This window comes from Scaptodrosophila lebanonensis, unplaced genomic scaffold (genome assembly GCF_003285725.1).
Source record: "Scaptodrosophila lebanonensis strain 11010-0011.00,11010-0021.00 unplaced genomic scaffold, SlebRS2 tig00001415-arrow-pilon, whole genome shotgun sequence".
NCBI lineage: Eukaryota > Metazoa > Arthropoda > Insecta > Diptera > Drosophilidae > Scaptodrosophila > Scaptodrosophila lebanonensis.
The window spans coordinates 232,173-248,410 of NW_022060742.1; the positions used below are offsets into that span (position 1 = coordinate 232,173).

Below are 16,238 nucleotides of genomic sequence, written 5' to 3' on the forward strand. Positions count from 1 at the left end.
AAAAGAGCAGACATTACCTTACATTTTACTTCTGCACGTACAATAGCGAATAGCGTACAGTCGGCCAATCACAGAACAGCTTCTATTCGCTATAAGTACAAGCGACCTCTGGTAGTCGACTTCGGTACTAAAATGCACAAGGTTGCAGCGAATAACGCACAGGTCCATCGATAACGATAGTATTCTTGTTTATGTGCAATCGAGTAGAAAGGTAGCATATTTGAATTTAAGTCGAATCTGTTACGAATTAGAAGTATATCGTGCTTAAGTTATTAATTATTATTTATTTTGTGTCATTTAGTGCGATAATTGTCATCAAACTCAATTACAGTCAATGAAATGCTGCTTCATGCATCTACTGATCCGAAATGACTTTGGCAGCGTATATTTGGTTTGCCGGAGCTTTAGTTCTAACTGTTTGTATACATTAATTTACTGCTAATTATTACGGATGACGCGCCTCATAATTGAGTCAGTTGCCTACGTTGTAGCCCTGCCTTGCTCACATTGATATCTTATCGTTCAGTTATGATTGTGAATTTATTGCAAACGCGGTGAAATAATTAGATTTTGTATTCAGTATAACTTTGTCTGGTGCACGCGGCGGTACTTAACGTTATAACCGCTATAGTTTTATTTGTTAAATGAGTGCATTTACTTGTCAATATGCTTAAGGCCTTTTGGTATGTTGACTATTAATTATCTTAGGCAGTGACTAATTACACTAGATACGTGAATTATATATGTCAAGTGATATGTCTAAGCCCATGTGCACATAAGTACATATGCGTATCAGCGTAGTTAAATAAATGAATGGTTTCCAGATAAAGCTCTGTTGCCAATACACCTGTATCATATATTTGTTTTTGTATGAGCGTTATATTATTGAAAAAGCAACAACTGTTATTACATGGTGTCTGATCGTGCAAGTGTCGGAGTGTGTGTGGGTGCATTTTTATTACCACGCCGGCGCCGGTGGTTTCCAACCCCTGCTCCACCTCAGGTGGCTAACTTTAATTTTACTCAACCTACTCCAGCAGAATTGGAATAATTTGTCTTTCCATGCTTGCTCATCTGTTTCTGTTGAATGCTTATCAGTGCATTTTTCGACCGATTTTGTCCGAAAGTTACTTTCGAACCCGCACAATATTATGTAAAATTTGTTGGAATTTAACCGCCTTGGTATGTACATATGCGTATGCGTGCTGATAAAGTTACGTATAATTACGGTTGTGATTAAATTGGGCTTGGTCAGCGTAAAGAACGACGTGCTCTGACATACATATCTGTATATAATGCAAGAATTTGTTTTTTTTTTTTTTTTTCAATGAGAGTTGGCAATTGCGCTAGTCATTATATACATACATGTGACGGTGTTTTGTTAGGGGATTCTCTGGAGCGTAACGATTGACCGAATGACGTCATGCCTACTTAATAATTAGGCCGCACTAATTAAACACTTATCAGTCAGTTAGTCTTACATACTCGTATACGCACCTGCCAATACACATGTGTACTTGTAAACGAAATTGGGCGGTTATTTTTGTATGTTTGTTCGTTTGTATAAATGTGTATTTATACACATTTTTTACGTAAACATGCTATCATTCTAGATACACGAATGTGTGTGACTAAGTCCGATGAAAAGATTTATTATACACTTTAATCAATTAAAAATACATATTTGAGAAGCTGCCTAATATATGCGCTATATCTAACAATTGTTTCAGAATTATTTTTGTACAAATACTACACAATGAAGCCCCTTAATTGGTCCACAGTTTTGAATATTTTTGCATGTTTAGCAATATGCTCCAGCTCTCTATTACACACAACAGTGGCCGAGGAGGCCACCAGCACAATAATATTAGCAACAGAGTCTAGGTGAGTGTGTTGCATTAAAAATTTCGATTTAGTATTAATGCGGCTGGATGAAAGCGCAGCACGGCTTCGGAAAATGTTAATGAAGTTACTACCGATGTTATGGAAAACACATCAACGACAGCAACAACAACCGGTACTATAGCAGCAATTAGTTCTACAGCGGAAAGTCTGTCGACACGGCCACCGATCGACACCTCAGATACCAGCCAGAGGCCCAGTATTCAGCGCAACTCATTGGGCTTCGATACCAAACTTCTACAGACTCAGCAACCATCTGATTGTTCACAACGGGAGAAATCCTCAATTCAACCCATACCAACACTATCTTCGCGGCTTTTGAAATGTTGTCCGCTGGGCGAGAATCTGGACATCTATCGGGAGAATCAAAGCGATTCAATGTGCGAGAATAGTGGTATGAGCTTTGAACCGACTATAATAAGTGCTGTTCTCTATGACAATTGCATCGAGGATTTGGAAATAGTGACTACTCTCTCCTATCAAATTGGCAATCCATGCAACAGGTACCTCCACACAGCAACAACGTCGTCACCAACACTGTAGTTCTTCGAATTTCAGCTCCTTTCAGTACGACGATGGGGAGGACGTTTTCTTTGTCCTGCAGGATGGCTCGCTTCTTGTAATGGATATAAATCGTAACGATTCCTATACGATTGAGAAGAACTATTGCATCGACGTCGACAAATCCGGTCACATGTTCGCATTCACATGCATAACCCAAGTGGATGAGCACTTGGCTCGTGGTCAGATGGTCACAGTAGCGGTGCTAATGTTGGTTTCCATTCCGTGTTTGCTGCTTGTCAGCTATTTGCACATGACGCTGAAAAACTTGAGAAATCTGCATGGTCTTTGTTTGAGCTTGATGTCATTAAGCTTAGCCATGGGGTTCTTTGTGTTTTCTGTGGTTGGAATTTACGGACTTCCCTCGGGAGGGTTCATTGGCTACGTCATACAGTTCCTTATTTTGAGTTACTACTTCTGGTTCTTCTGCATCTGTTGCAATGTAATTTTGAATATTTGGTACAAGCTTCCACAATGCGTGCGCTTAAATAAGACTTGGACGTACGTGAATTTTGGTGCCTATTGTCTATTCACGATTATTGGTCCCACTGTTTTGGTCACGCTCACTGTACAAAAAGGATTGCAAGGTATGCCCTCATACTTTATTCAGGGCCTGACGGAGTCCATTCGCGAGTCGCAAAGATACTTCATCCCACCAGTTTCAACATTACTTGGGCTCAGTTTTCTGGTAAGCATAAACGACTACTTTCTTTCATTTGATTGTTACTGGTCAGTTTCGAAAAGGATTCAAGAATCCTTAGAATTAAAAGTACGATAGAAACAAGACATAACTTCATTTTTCAAAACATAGTTTATATTGTTCTAATTGATTGTTCACTTAAATATTTAGGCGATGGTAATCTCCTTTTTTGGTTTCCAACGCATAAAAACAAATGGTTATTTGCGCGCTGAGAAGGATGAGCCGACGTCAAATGCGCCTGTGCCACAATTTGATCAACAAAAATATGAGGATGTGAAAAAAGAGTACGTTTATAATTTAATGCTGGCTACCAATATACCCGAAATACCGATTTGTATTTTATTTTCCCAACACTAGCGCGAAATGCATCTGTTTACTGGGCATCATTATGATCGTTACTTGGCTGCTGGAAATGACCACTTTTTATTCAAAGGGAAAGGAAGGATACTTGCTGCTCTGCGATATGATAAATGGTCTACAGGGCGTTTTCATTTTTCTCATTTTCTTGGTGGTACGGCGACGTCGTACAGTTATTCTGCGCTGGTGGTACGATCGCGGATCTCACAACATCGAGGGAACTGAGCTGCAAACAGTTAGTAAGAATACGAACCCTTCATAGTCAAGTTTAGTCTAGATCTAGTCCTTTAGTTACTTTAATTATGTTTCAATAAAAGAAAGTATTTTTTAAATATTTATATGTATATAAATGGTTTATTGCATTTCCGAATTGTACATAAAAATGTCTCATTTTATATCGTTTCACATTTTACACAATAGATAAATGTCATTAGTTATAGTGTCAATTTGTGTGGTTGTGTGAGTTTGAGAGAGAAGCGTCGTATCTATCGCTATATCATCGTACATAGGTATACATATTGTAAAAAGGAAAGTTAAAGTATTTACTTAGTTGTTCGGCTACTTTGACATACATATGTAGAAATCTATTACGATCATGCAAACCTACATGTGAGTGTTATTATAATGCTCTTACAAATTGTGTATTATTACAAAATAGTCTAAATGTAATATTAAGAATAAATAATTTTGCATACGTATGGGTAGTGGTCATCGTAATCTTCTTCGATATCATTATCATAATACTATTTACATATTGTAAGCGACGTAGATGGGATCCAATTGGTCCGCTAAAAATCCATCGCGTAAATGCATGCGTTGTTTCTCACCACGACTGTTGATAGGAACCACACCTGAAAACCAACGCCAGATATTTAATAGTGAATTTAGGAAGGATCCGAGGATCTTACCTGGATCAACAACGACAACTACGCCCACAATGAGCTGATGCTCCTCGAGCACGGTGTTTGTGACAAGCGGCACCAAATCAAGCGCCTCAGATTCGTTACCATCTAGTTCTACAACTACAACTAACAAATTAGTCCAAGTAAAAACGGCGCTACAAGTAAAGAATTATAGAATAGAAGAAATATTCCGACTCGATAATCAAATTGAAATTCCAGCTACGCTTAGCTTACCACTCCGCAATTTTCTTGTGGCATCGCAATACTGAATTCTCTATATCTATGGGATGGTAGTTCATGCCACGCAGGGAGATCACTTCGTCCAGCGCGCCTACCACATAAACAGCATCGTGAAGTTCCTGGTCATTGGCATTACCCACACCTCCTGCACCACCAATAAGACTATGCTCAGAATTTCCACCTAGCGAGGCATTCGAGAAGTTTAATTGCAACTGACTCATCGAGTTTAGACTCTCCGTGTCACTGTCCCGACTGGCCACACTTGGTGTGGTCTCGTCCAGTATCGAGGCAGCCTGCGAGCACTCAGTGCGGCGCAGGAAGCCCAAATATCCGGTGCGCGCATACATTTCTGATGTGGCGCCAGTGACCAGCTTGGCATTAAAGTGATCATTGTAGTCCGTCTCATCGCCATATATGGTAAAATATCCATTTGCATTGTGTGGCGCTTGCACCTATAAATTCCAATGCCATCATAATCGCAAGGTGTTTTTTAAATGAAAGTAAAAAGTAAAAAGGTGCACAGCTTACCCAAATTTCGCCCAAATGCGAGTCGCCGCAGTGGCCTTTAGTATCTGGATTGGCAATGATCACCTTGACACCCGGTAGTAGTTTACCCGACTCAATTAGACATAATGAATTGGGTGCACCGCGCTCCACCAACGCCACTCGATTGTTGCGCAACGCTCGTAGATCCACATAGACCTGTGCGCTCTCCGCTGAGCTAGCGCCCTGCACACAGATAGCAGGATTGACGCGACAACCGAATGAAGTCGACACGCAGCGGGTGTTGAGGCCCAGTGCCTGGAATAGTTTGCAGAACTGCTGCGTCAGCTGCACCCGAGGACGCTCCTCTGCCACCACGACGCAGGTGCGCACACATCTTAAATCAACGTTGCGTTGCTTCAACGCCGGTATGGAATTACTAAGCGCCTTGGTGCACAACTCAATGACGCCGTAAGAGCAAAATGTGTCACGTACTCGATGCGTTGACAACGTCGAGAGCCAAAGGCTTGGATTCGCTTCCACCTCGTAAGGAGCTATCAGTATAGAGTGGTGACCACTGTACACACCAATGAGCGTCCACATGACAAAGCCCAATCCACAGTAGGGATCCAAACAAAGCGCAACATGCCGCGATGGATATAATTCACAAGCCAGTTTCAAACTGGCGCAAAGACTAGAGAGCGAACTGTAAAATAAAAAGTGTAATCGACCATTCAATTATGAAATTGTCGCTCCCCAATACCGATGCGTTATGTTGACTCCACTCAGGCGTCCACAGGTCGACACACTGAAATCCAGATAGGCGCTCGAATCCAAGGCGACTGTGGCTATGCACGTCAGTTTACGTTTGGGATTGTCGTCGATGTCCAGTATCTGGGGCCAGGTCTTCGGATCAATTGACGTTGCTGCCTCGCGTGATTTTAACAATTTAATGATGGGCTGAATGGAGAGCACAATTCCACTTTTGGACACATCCACGATCATCCGCACCGTCGGTAGTGTAGTAATAAGGTTCTGCGGATGCGGCGGTCTAATTGTGATCGGAATGGCACCCAGATACAAGCAGCCATAGAAGGCGCACAGCAAATCCAGCCCAGGAGGAAAAATAAGCGCTACAAATAATAAACATAAGACATTAGAAAACTCGTATACGAGTATAAATAGGCAAAATCTACAATCCTACCAACGTGATCGCCTGGCTCTATTTTTCCGCGTTCCTGCAGCAGGGCAGCAATTTTCTCAGCACGCTTATGTAGCTCCGAGCAGGTAAGCGTCTTGGCAATGGCGCCTGAAAAGGGGATTAAATATGTTAGATATTCATTTGATCATCATCAATTGCATGTAACTTTCTTCGTTTTTGTTATAGGATATAGTAATCTGACCCGACTCGAACTTTCACTAAACAAACATGTTTTTTCATACATAGACCGAGCTTGATTTCGATATGTTCATAAACAAACAAGTTTTCGACCCGAATAATAATTAGAACATCGTTGATAACATTACCAAATTTCCCGTAACAAAGTTGTTGTTACTCCCGATTGTTTCTGTGGCAGATATATAATTCAGTCGGCCGAATAAGAAGCTTCTTATTAGTGCGATAGTTTTAACACAATATCTCATCATAATGATTCTTTTTACCATTTTTCTGGGCTTTACAAATATCAGACCAAGCGCTGTATAGCCTGTATAAAATGATATGAGTTAGATCAGTTGACTTACCCTTTGAGTTAAGCAGCGTAAATATAATATGATCTGGCGAGGTATTAGCACGCCAGCGTAGCACTCCTGTAATGAGTTGCGGCTGAAAGGAGAGTGAGCTTTGAATGGAGTTTCTGAAACTATTGGCATAGGTTCTAATAACTTACCTTGCGCTCACTATCTTCGGCCAAGCCAACATCGCGTCCATGCGCTACAGCCAAACGATTACCCTGCACTAAATTTCCAACCATGACGGAGGCTGGTCCTACACCCGTGTCTGTAATACCACAGCCAGATGATGAGCTTAGTTTTGCAGTTGATTGCACACCTTTTTGGTTTGATTTGGTTTGTTTCGATTGATTTTTGTTTTGGTTAGTAGCAGAATGGTTGTTTTTTGTACAAGAATTTGTTTAATATACAATAACAATATGGGAGAATTATTTTTCATTTTCGGATATTAATTGTGGGTTTGTGTTATGATTGTGAAGATTATGATTAAGCGACGATGGGATATTGGCAATTAATAAAATTATTAAAGCGATTCAATTGTTTGTTACATTTGTTGTAGATGATGTTTTGTTGTTAAGTTTGTTGTTGTTGTTATATTACAGTGTTATTGTTGTTGATGTTGATGGTTTTTCAGTAAGTGTTGTTGAATATTAGTGGTAGGTGTTGTAGTAGTAGTTGTTGTAGATGAGCAAAGTGGACATAGAAGCAACCGCAGCATTGTTGTAGTAGTTGGTGGTTAAAAAATAAAAGAGGGAAGTTAAATTATTTGTTTAATCTGATAATGAAAGCGTATCGTCAATCTCGGATAGAATAGGGCGTAAATCGAAATTCTGTTCCGAAATTAGATAAGGATGAAAAGTTATTCGGATAACAATTTCTCGACTTCACATTAAAAATTTAAGCATTTAAATATGTATACATCTGTGTAAGTTGAATTTTGAACAACTCAAGACCTTTTCATGTATCGTAACGTACTCAAATCAAAGACGAAATGTTGTTGGAACTATCCTATAGTTGATTTTAAAACCGAGCTATGACCTTTTAATCCGAGATCGATGCAATATGTTTATGCAAATAAGTAGACAGAGATTAAGACTAATAAAACCAAATATGCATATATGTATTGAGATTATGTTAATATGCTCCTTCGCTGTTGTTCCCGTTTCCATATATGTTTGCTTTTTCAAAATTGCCTTTTCAATTTCCGGCTCCGACAAAAAAGTTAATTCCATAACTTTTACCAAAATATCTTTAAGCTTAAATTTCAGCAACATCGAAAAGTGAGCTCAAAAAGTACAATACTTTTCAAAGAGCTATGGATGCGGGGACAGTCCGGTAAAAAGAACTTTTAATCTGCTGCTCACCTTGATGAAGCTCACGCGGTTTGGGCAAATTGGTAACGCACGTATGCGGACACATCAAAACATTAGCGGGATGAAGTGAACCCTCCAAGAAGCGTCGCCGAGCCTCGCACAAATGTATGCCACCCAGTGGGGTCTTAGGCAGATGGTTGGGCGGCACCAGGGCTAGGCAATAAATGCCCACCTGATGTATAGAATCGACAGCCTGAAGCACACGTGACATCCACTGAAAGCTCTCCTCTTCGGAGCAGTCGGGTCGCTGCTCTGCAATCACGCAGACGCGCTCATCGCGAAGCACCTTAATGCTGAAGACTGCGATGCGTCCGCGATAGATGAATCGCATTGGCTCGACTGCTAATACTGTAGCTATAATGTCATCGGCGTTATGCTTGCGACCGGTGACCGTCATAAGACCATCGCGCGAGCCGCATACGAATACCAGGCCGCCAGGCCCAAGGAAGCCGAGCAGACCGGAACGAACATAATAGTCCTCGCTTATGGGCTTAGCATTTGATGCAGTGCCACCTTCTTTGGTCTGCTCAGGGTCTTCCAGCATTAGTTGCACCTTAAACGTGGTATTTGTCATGCCATCTAGTCCAAAATAGCTGGTGCCCGTCGAGCCGCTTGTCACGCAAATTTCGCCAACTTGATCCGTCTTGCAGAGCACGGGTGCACCTTCAGAGCGTACAACCACCATTTGAGCGGCTGGCATTACCTGGCCGCAGTCCTGCAGAGTCAAGGAGGTCAACGAATCCTCGCTGTCCACGCGCACCACGCCATGCGAGAGCGCCGCCATTGAAAGCACCCCGCGACCGGTGGCCGATTGACTGAAGCCGGTCGAAGATCGGCCCGGACGGCGCAACGAGACAGTGAACACCTCCGAACTGCTGGCGCACGGACAAATGGCATCCGAGCGGAGGCCCTTTGATTGGAATACATTCAAGAATTGATCGCACGATGAGAGAGACCAGGGGTTAGCACCGTCAGCCACAAGAAGCATGCGTAGCGATGATAGAGAAATGTCCTTATGATCCTTCGTGGCGAGTAAGCCCCAGTGCAGATCACGGCTCTTGACCAGACAACAGGATGCACGATGTTTCGTTATTAACTGCATCCACGAAGATGGACGCAGCTTCATTAAAGCGTAGGGTATGAAGATGACATGCATGCCGTTCAATATGGAAGTTAACACCGCATGCCACAAACCCACTTCTCGCTTAAAGTCCAGCACACAGACTATTGTCTCCCCCTCTGTGTAATGACAGGCCATGGTCAGAGCACGGCAGTGATTGATCATAGCGGCGCGTGTTACAGTAACGCCTGCAATGGGGGCATTATACAAAATGATCTTTTCGAAAAGCACTCTTTCAAGTTACCCATAACACTCCCCTCCTTATCCGTTGTATACTCTATGTACGCCGCAGCCGAGTCCTCAATGCGCAAATTGCCGACATTGAAGTCCTTGGGCGGCTTGGGTAAATGCTCTGTGACAAACCATTGCAAGCGGGGCCAACCTTTCAGCTTCGCTATCTCGCCCGTTGCGGACTTGGGTAGGCCTTTAAGGCAAGCTTCCGAGGTCAGGGCTACTGTTATGCCGCAAGAACTAAGTAAAAACCCCACCTGCTGTGGTGGTGTATCTGAGCTGGAGAGCGGTAGCTCAATGGGCAACGGCACTAGTCCTCGAAACATGCAGCCGTACCAGGCTGTAATGAAACTATTAAGCATAAAGAATATTATAGATGTTCAATCATACACCACACTTCCTAGACAAGCAGTTAAAGCAATTCTTACCTTAACGGATCATTGTTGGGGTAGACGAGAGCCACACGATCACCCGGCTTCAGGGTTACCTGCTCGGGTCCTTTGCTAAAGATCTTCGTAGATAACGCATAGGCGATCTTTTGTGCACGCGACAGCAGCTTTCCATAGGTTAGCGTAGTGGTAATTTTCCCATTGGGATCCAGCACCGTTGCCATTGCACTCTTAAAGGAATTGGCTCCATAGCGCTGCAGCGCACACTCCAGGGTGCGAGGTAGCCCAGCCGTTATGGATAATTGTTCGCCTTGAACTGGTGTCATAGTGCTACCCTCAGGTTTAGGGGCGTTCGGGTCCTTGGGATTGGCCGCAATTTCCAATTCGATATCGTTGTCTTCATAGAACTCTGGTAGTGGTCGGCGCTTGGGTCGCTTGAGCGTGTTCAGTAGTTGTTGTATCTTGGCCGACACTTTCCACTTGCCACTACCATCGACATCGTTGAGCTCGGTTTGTGAGACATTGACATACCGTGTGACACGATCAGCAATGCGATGTGCGTTATTGAACTGCGTGATGTCTGGGGCATTGACTTGAACGACAACAAAATATATGTTAAAAGCTGATATAGGCCTTTGGGTCTCCATTAGTAGAATGAGAATTGCGATGTTCTACAAAATGGTTCTACCATCGGATTTAAATGGCTATTCAGGAACTACTTATTTACCTTACTCTTGTCTAGATGCATTCTGATTGCAGTGAACATTCTCCTTTCAATACACTTTCTCTTTGTTTCTCTACAACAAAAACTCATTTTTTAACCATTTCTCTGGAAAACTCTAACCCGACCCCACACTTTTATGTCAGACAAATAAATGTCAAATTAATTAATATTTTTTATTTTAGATAGGATTACTTTTATTATTTACTAACAGCTGTGAATGGGTTGGCCAACTTCGTTAATCGTATTGCTTATTGGGGTCGGTGCCTTTATGGGAGTATCGTGATAAATATTTGAATATTAAACAAACCGGAGAGATCTGTATTTATCTTAATTTTGAAGTTATCTAAAAATTTAGAGATGCATAATAAAAATATGCATTTAAAAAGTCAATAGAAATGCTCTTGATTGTCTAAGAAGTTCAAAAGTTCATTGCACTGCCACACTAGGCGTCGTTCTTCGCTGATTAAACATATTTATATGTCTAGTGTTGTTTATGTTAATGTTTATTTGTGTACTTACAGTGCTTCTGCTTGTACGCCTTGTCCGAAAAATCACTGTCGCGCTTATACGCTGTTGGTGGCGACTCTGTGCTCGAGGTATCCGAGGTTGGCTGCGCAAAGAGATTACAGAAAACAGATTAAAGTGTTGAACTCTTAGTGCGCGTGTCAGCGTCTCTATGCAAGTACATATGTATGTAGCTATGTATATATGTTGTGTACATATCAATGTATCTACGAATGCGGTCTATGAGCAGAGAGTTACACACTTCCGAAGTAGCCGCCACTGCTGAGTGCGTTTTTCTACCCATCTATGTATTACGACTATGTGGTGGTTATTCATGAAATGATATCATACGGGCTATAAACACTGGCCGCAACTGGGCACCACACTGCTCGGGTCAGACACACACATTTACATGCAAAGTAGGCATAGTGAGCCAAAGATGTCGACCTTAGGAAACCGTTTGACGAGATCGACGTTTCTGCTAGCAATGAAGTACGAGTATAAAGTGGTTATGAATGGTAGCGGGTCGGCTTTAACTCTAAAGCTCAACTCTTTCTGCAATCGTTTTAATTAGTATGCCAGACGCAGGCAGGCAAAAGAAATGTGGGTATAGCTAACGGAATGGTCACACTATATATGAGCTAATGTACACACATACATATGCAAATTGTTGTAGTTAGTATATGGTGATAAATTTCAGTTACATTGGTGTTTTCACGACGCGCCCGAACCACAAGCCACATTTCAAATTCTCGGTTCCATGCACAACTAAATAGTAAACTTTGAATTAATGCGCCTTTAAAAATAGCAATGCCATTAGCTTGTGCAGTTGCTTTTGCTTTTCCTATTATCGTTGGCGAGTTATTGTTGTCGCTGTTCCCACCCACTAACTAACTCACCAGTGGTGGCAAATTCTGCGGTGGCCGTCGTTCTGCTGAGACGCTGCCCGACGATGGATATTTTTGATGTGGCGGTTGGGACTGAAACTGCGACTGTTTCATCTCGGGTCGTGAATGCTGTTGCTGCTGCGGTTGTGGCGGCTGCTGTTGTTGTTGCGCAATCATCGATGATTCACGAATTGGGGGCTTTATTATTGGCTCTGGGGGCACCATGCTATTACTTATGTGGTCTCGCGGATAATTGTACTCCTTGTCGGGTGAGATCAGCTCTTCGGGGATGGACTCGTCATCGGTTGACGAGTCTACATCATCATTACAGCCGGGACTTCGATTGAGTACCGAAGTGCGTTTCGATGGCATTGGCAAACTGGGCTTAGGCCGGCCCTTAAGTGCAGCCAATGCCTGTTGCACAGCCTCTTGGCGAACCTCTATAAATGAAACAATTTTAGTTTATAAAGGGACTATAGCATATGTACATGGGTACATAATATACATATACAAAAAAATACGGATTGTACCAATATGTTGGCTTATCTGCAACAATAATAACTGTCACCGCAAATTTTGTGGTTGAGGGAATACAAATATTACGAATCATTTAAGCGCTAATCCTTCAATGTAACTACAACTTGCGATTTATCATGATACTCAGTGTGTGTTAAAAGCTTTTAATATAATAACAAATAAAACATAATAAAAATATGAACTGGTTTTATGAGAGAGCTGTTTGTAAATGTTTGTAAATAAATTCCACTCATTGGATTAACACGCACCGTTTTGTAAGAAAACATGAATTAAGATGGGTTTTTTTTGTACCCGAGAGCAACGGTTTTGCGAACGCACCTGAATGATAGCGCTTCTCATTGTGCGTCACCTTCCGTTGTGTGCGTCGCTGACGATGTTGGCTACTATTGGAGGCTGGCGGTGGGTTCTGAAAACCGCTCGGCTCGCGCGTGTTTTGATAGCCTGGATCGCCAACGGCACCACCCTGGGGACGCATGTTCTCGTAGCCAGGTGCACCAATAGCGTCGCTTTGAGGAGCTGCGGCTGAGGAAATGGATGACTGCTGGAAGCTGGACGACTTTTTGGAATGTCTTTGTTGCGATGAGGGCAGAGAGGGCACTTCGGTCACATAACTATACCCTTCACTGGAAATAATGACGCCATCGTTTCCGACATTGTTCCCGTGACTGTTGTTGCTATTGTTGGTGTCTTTAATGTTGTAATATGGCGGCGGTGGCATATTCTTTGACTTGTCCACATCATTAACTGCAAAAGACACACACAAGCGCCACACAAAAATTTGTTAACATATTATATTACAATAGTAAAACTAAAACAAAAACCTTGGCCGGTTTGCTTACTCTCGTGCTTCTTCAAAAAGGGTTGTAAGAGTTTGGTGCGCTTCTTTTCGTAGCCCTTCTGCGTAATGTCACCTGCAAAATAAGTACAAAAACATACAGTGTACGTACATAAAGAAAATTGAAAAATCAAACGGAGAGCAAAAATGAACAGCTCCGCGAACCAAAGCGGAAATGACATCAAAACACATCGGGGGAGTATGAACGGAGGGAGATACGATACATAATGCAGGGAGATAGAGGAATGCTTGGAAGCCTGAGTGATTGGCTTTGACTTTGACTGCCTGATAAGGCTGGGCTTATCGCTTTGTGTCAATGTTTTCTAGGTAAAAATAAAAGTGTTTGAAAGTATGTTTGGTTACATATATGTATGAGTACTACATACACTCATACTATAAGTACGTTGATTCATGCTTGTGGGGTATAAACAAACAGAGAACCCACAAACCACTGATTGTGTGCATTTGATTTGCTATTATAAATCATAAATTTTCCGCGTTTAGGTGTGGATTAAGCTTGTTTGTCTTCGAAACCTACACCCTTATGTAGTACAATTCTGACTCTATTTTTGCGGCTTTCGCACTATTGAAGGACATAATTTTGGTTCTTTCTTAGTTTATACATAGAAGTGTTGTTTTTCCCATGTCAATCCAAACTTATTTAATACTTTGTGTCGAATTCCTCATTTTTTTAAAATCAGAATAGTGAGTTGTTTATTAGATTTAGATTTTTATTTCAATCATTAATAGGTTACAGTAAACTGATATTTTGGTTTGATCATCTTTTAACATATTTTTTCTTTTAAATAATTGATGGTACAATAAACAAATCCAACATCGGAAGCTCGAACCTTTCATCGTTTTGATTTGCATCAAGGCAATAAGAATACCAATTCAAGCCCTTCGTAACAATTGCGTACACCACCTTATATTTAGAACTTTAAATGCATAAAATAAAATAAAAAATAACTGTAAAGGCAATTCATAAAGCCTAAGATTTGTGTGGAAAGTAATGGAATCATACGCATGACATAACAGAGAACAAAAAAAGCAAACAGATGAAGTAGGCATCATAAAGTATGTAAAATGCTTTTGATAAATATTATTAGCATAATTCAGCTGCCCCCACAAAAAAATTTGAGTGCCCCCATTTGTTGCAGTAGTCGCCAACATTGACGGCTGCGAGCCCACTTGTGCTCGTATGTATGTACATTGTATATGCATACATATCTTTTTCATTTGCAGCTATATAGCTGTATATTCCAGCCGCTCACGCTGTAATAAGTATGTACATTTATACGTTTGTATGTATGTATGTACATATTATGTTTGAGAAGAAAAAACTTTGTTGCGCAGACAGGCAGCGCCACCGCCACTGCCGACATTGACGACGCCGCCGCCACATGTCGCTTAACCGACAAAACCGCACACACGTACGCTTCACAATGCCAGTGGCAGAGACAGTGTGAAGCTAAAGCATAGAACAAATTTAAGGGTAGTGGTAGCCATGTAGCCGCAATGACAAAAAACCTGAACCAGCCTGCCTGCCTAGCCCGGCTGGCTGTGTGAAGTTCGAATTGGAATGCAGCTGTGGTCGTGCGTGGTCTGAGTCCGGGCATGGTGTGGTTGTTGTTGTTGTGGGAGGCGTTGGGGCAGGCGGCAGTCAACAGCATGTTCTAATTGCATGACAATTACATTTAACACTGGCTGTGCGCCAGTTGAATTGCCGATGAGGGTGTGGGAGTGGGAAGGGGGTAGAGAGAAAGAGCGGGAATAGCGACACATTTAATTAACGTTCATTAATATGTAACAAAATTCATGCACATGCAGCACCACACAACCGTGTTGTTGGTATGTGTTTGTTTGTACCTTCTGATAGCTCCAATTCCAATTCGGCCAATTTCTCGCGCACATCAGCGGGCAGATGCTCCATGCCCATCATATTTGCTGCCGTTGCGGACATATTTGGTGTGGTATTATTAATTTTGTTGTTGCTGACTGATTTTTAGGAATTATTACTTTTTATATCTGCGACTAGACACAGACACAAGCATGCACTGCCACACGGCTACTTAGCTTTGCTGCTGTCCAAAATCGATCGATTTCACTTGTACTCTGCGAAGATTTTTCTACACCAACTGGCTTCAATGCTCTGCGTTTAGTTAAAAATACTGATTAATTGTGCTTTCACGCATATTCACACACATTTGGGCGCACACATAATTCATATCTCTTTTTCCTCAATTGACCGAATCACGACGCACCCACTGTGCTGCATATAAGTAAACAAAGAAAAAGTAGTACATAGCAGTGGCGGCAGCCAAAAACAACAACGGCAGTCAGCAGCGAAATTTCATGTATTCATCGATTTTATTTGCACGTCGTTTGTACGCAACGGCAACGAGCTGTCTGGTCGCTTACATGCTCGGGCAGCATATAAATATCATGTGTCGGCACGCACGCATATTTAACGCTGCTTTTCAAACAGCATAATTGCACACAATTCTTTCAATTTTCACTACAACTAATTTTAAATATATATAAAAATTCGCAATGCCATCCAACAAGCCAGGCTAACAATTCGCTCTCCCACTGTTTTCAGTCGCTGAGCTTCAAAGCCGTCTGTAGCAAAAATTAACGGCGTTGTGGCACAAGTACTTGTTAATACTAGTAAATATCGAATATACTCGATACATATCGAACAAATGGCCATCGATTTTCAAACAATGAAGTACATATAACTAACTATTTGTTGTTAATTT

General features: G+C 41.8%; 2 protein-coding genes across 5 annotated transcripts; one reads left to right on the forward strand and one right to left on the reverse strand.

Annotated features, from left to right (window-relative positions):
- Positions 1 to 660: 660 nt before the first annotated feature.
- Positions 661 to 3,864, forward strand: LOC115633126 (probable G-protein coupled receptor Mth-like 14). Its single transcript, XM_030530522.1, has 6 exons — positions 661 to 683; positions 1,731 to 1,884; positions 1,944 to 2,405; positions 2,461 to 3,151; positions 3,314 to 3,447; positions 3,521 to 3,864. Exons 2-6 carry the CDS (start codon positions 1,757 to 1,759, stop codon positions 3,780 to 3,782), a joined length of 1,677 nt encoding a protein of 558 aa, XP_030386382.1. The 5' UTR covers positions 661 to 683; positions 1,731 to 1,756; the 3' UTR covers positions 3,783 to 3,864.
- Positions 3,844 to 16,059, reverse strand: LOC115633125 (disco-interacting protein 2). Of its 4 annotated transcripts, XM_030530519.1 has the most exons (17): positions 15,496 to 16,059; positions 15,346 to 15,423; positions 13,481 to 13,552; positions 12,960 to 13,385; positions 12,117 to 12,544; positions 11,233 to 11,323; positions 10,029 to 10,581; positions 9,614 to 9,951; positions 8,241 to 9,557; positions 7,035 to 7,195; positions 6,889 to 6,970; positions 6,350 to 6,454; positions 5,909 to 6,278; positions 5,191 to 5,851; positions 4,657 to 5,114; positions 4,429 to 4,577; positions 3,844 to 4,371 (listed from the first exon to the last, which is right to left on the reverse strand). In XM_030530519.1, exons 2-17 carry the CDS (start codon positions 15,416 to 15,418, stop codon positions 4,268 to 4,270), a joined length of 5,388 nt encoding a protein of 1,795 aa, XP_030386379.1. In that variant the 5' UTR covers positions 15,419 to 15,423; positions 15,496 to 16,059; the 3' UTR covers positions 3,844 to 4,267. The 4 variants fall into 4 exon arrangements, with proteins under 4 accessions (XP_030386379.1, XP_030386380.1, XP_030386377.1 ...); XM_030530520.1 differs by having other exon boundaries at positions 7,035 to 7,144; positions 15,346 to 16,059; XM_030530517.1 differs by having other exon boundaries at positions 15,346 to 16,059.
- Between the last annotated feature and the right edge of the window lie 179 nt (positions 16,060 to 16,238).

Bases quoted from the DNA above. Each gene is read 5' to 3' on its own strand.
- LOC115633125 (XM_030530517.1), bottom strand. From the start codon at position 15,439: ATGTCCGCAACGGCAGCAAATATGATGGGCATGGAGCATCTGCCCGCT. The intron at 9,952-10,028 runs GTAAGAATTGCT...TATGCTTAATAG, and splicing joins CCCAACAATGATCCGTTAAG to TTTCATTACAGCCTGGTACG. The intron at 4,578-4,656 runs GTAAGCTAAGCG...CTTTACTTGTAG, and splicing joins CACAAGAAAATTGCGGAGTG to CGCCGTTTTTACTTGGACTA.
- LOC115633126 (XM_030530522.1), top strand. From the start codon at position 1,757: ATGAAGCCCCTTAATTGGTCCACAGTTTTGAATATTTTTGCATGTTTA. The intron at 3,152-3,313 runs GTAAGCATAAAC...TTAAATATTTAG, and splicing joins TACTTGGGCTCAGTTTTCTG to GCGATGGTAATCTCCTTTTT. The intron at 3,448-3,520 runs GTACGTTTATAA...TCCCAACACTAG, and splicing joins TATGAGGATGTGAAAAAAGA to CGCGAAATGCATCTGTTTAC.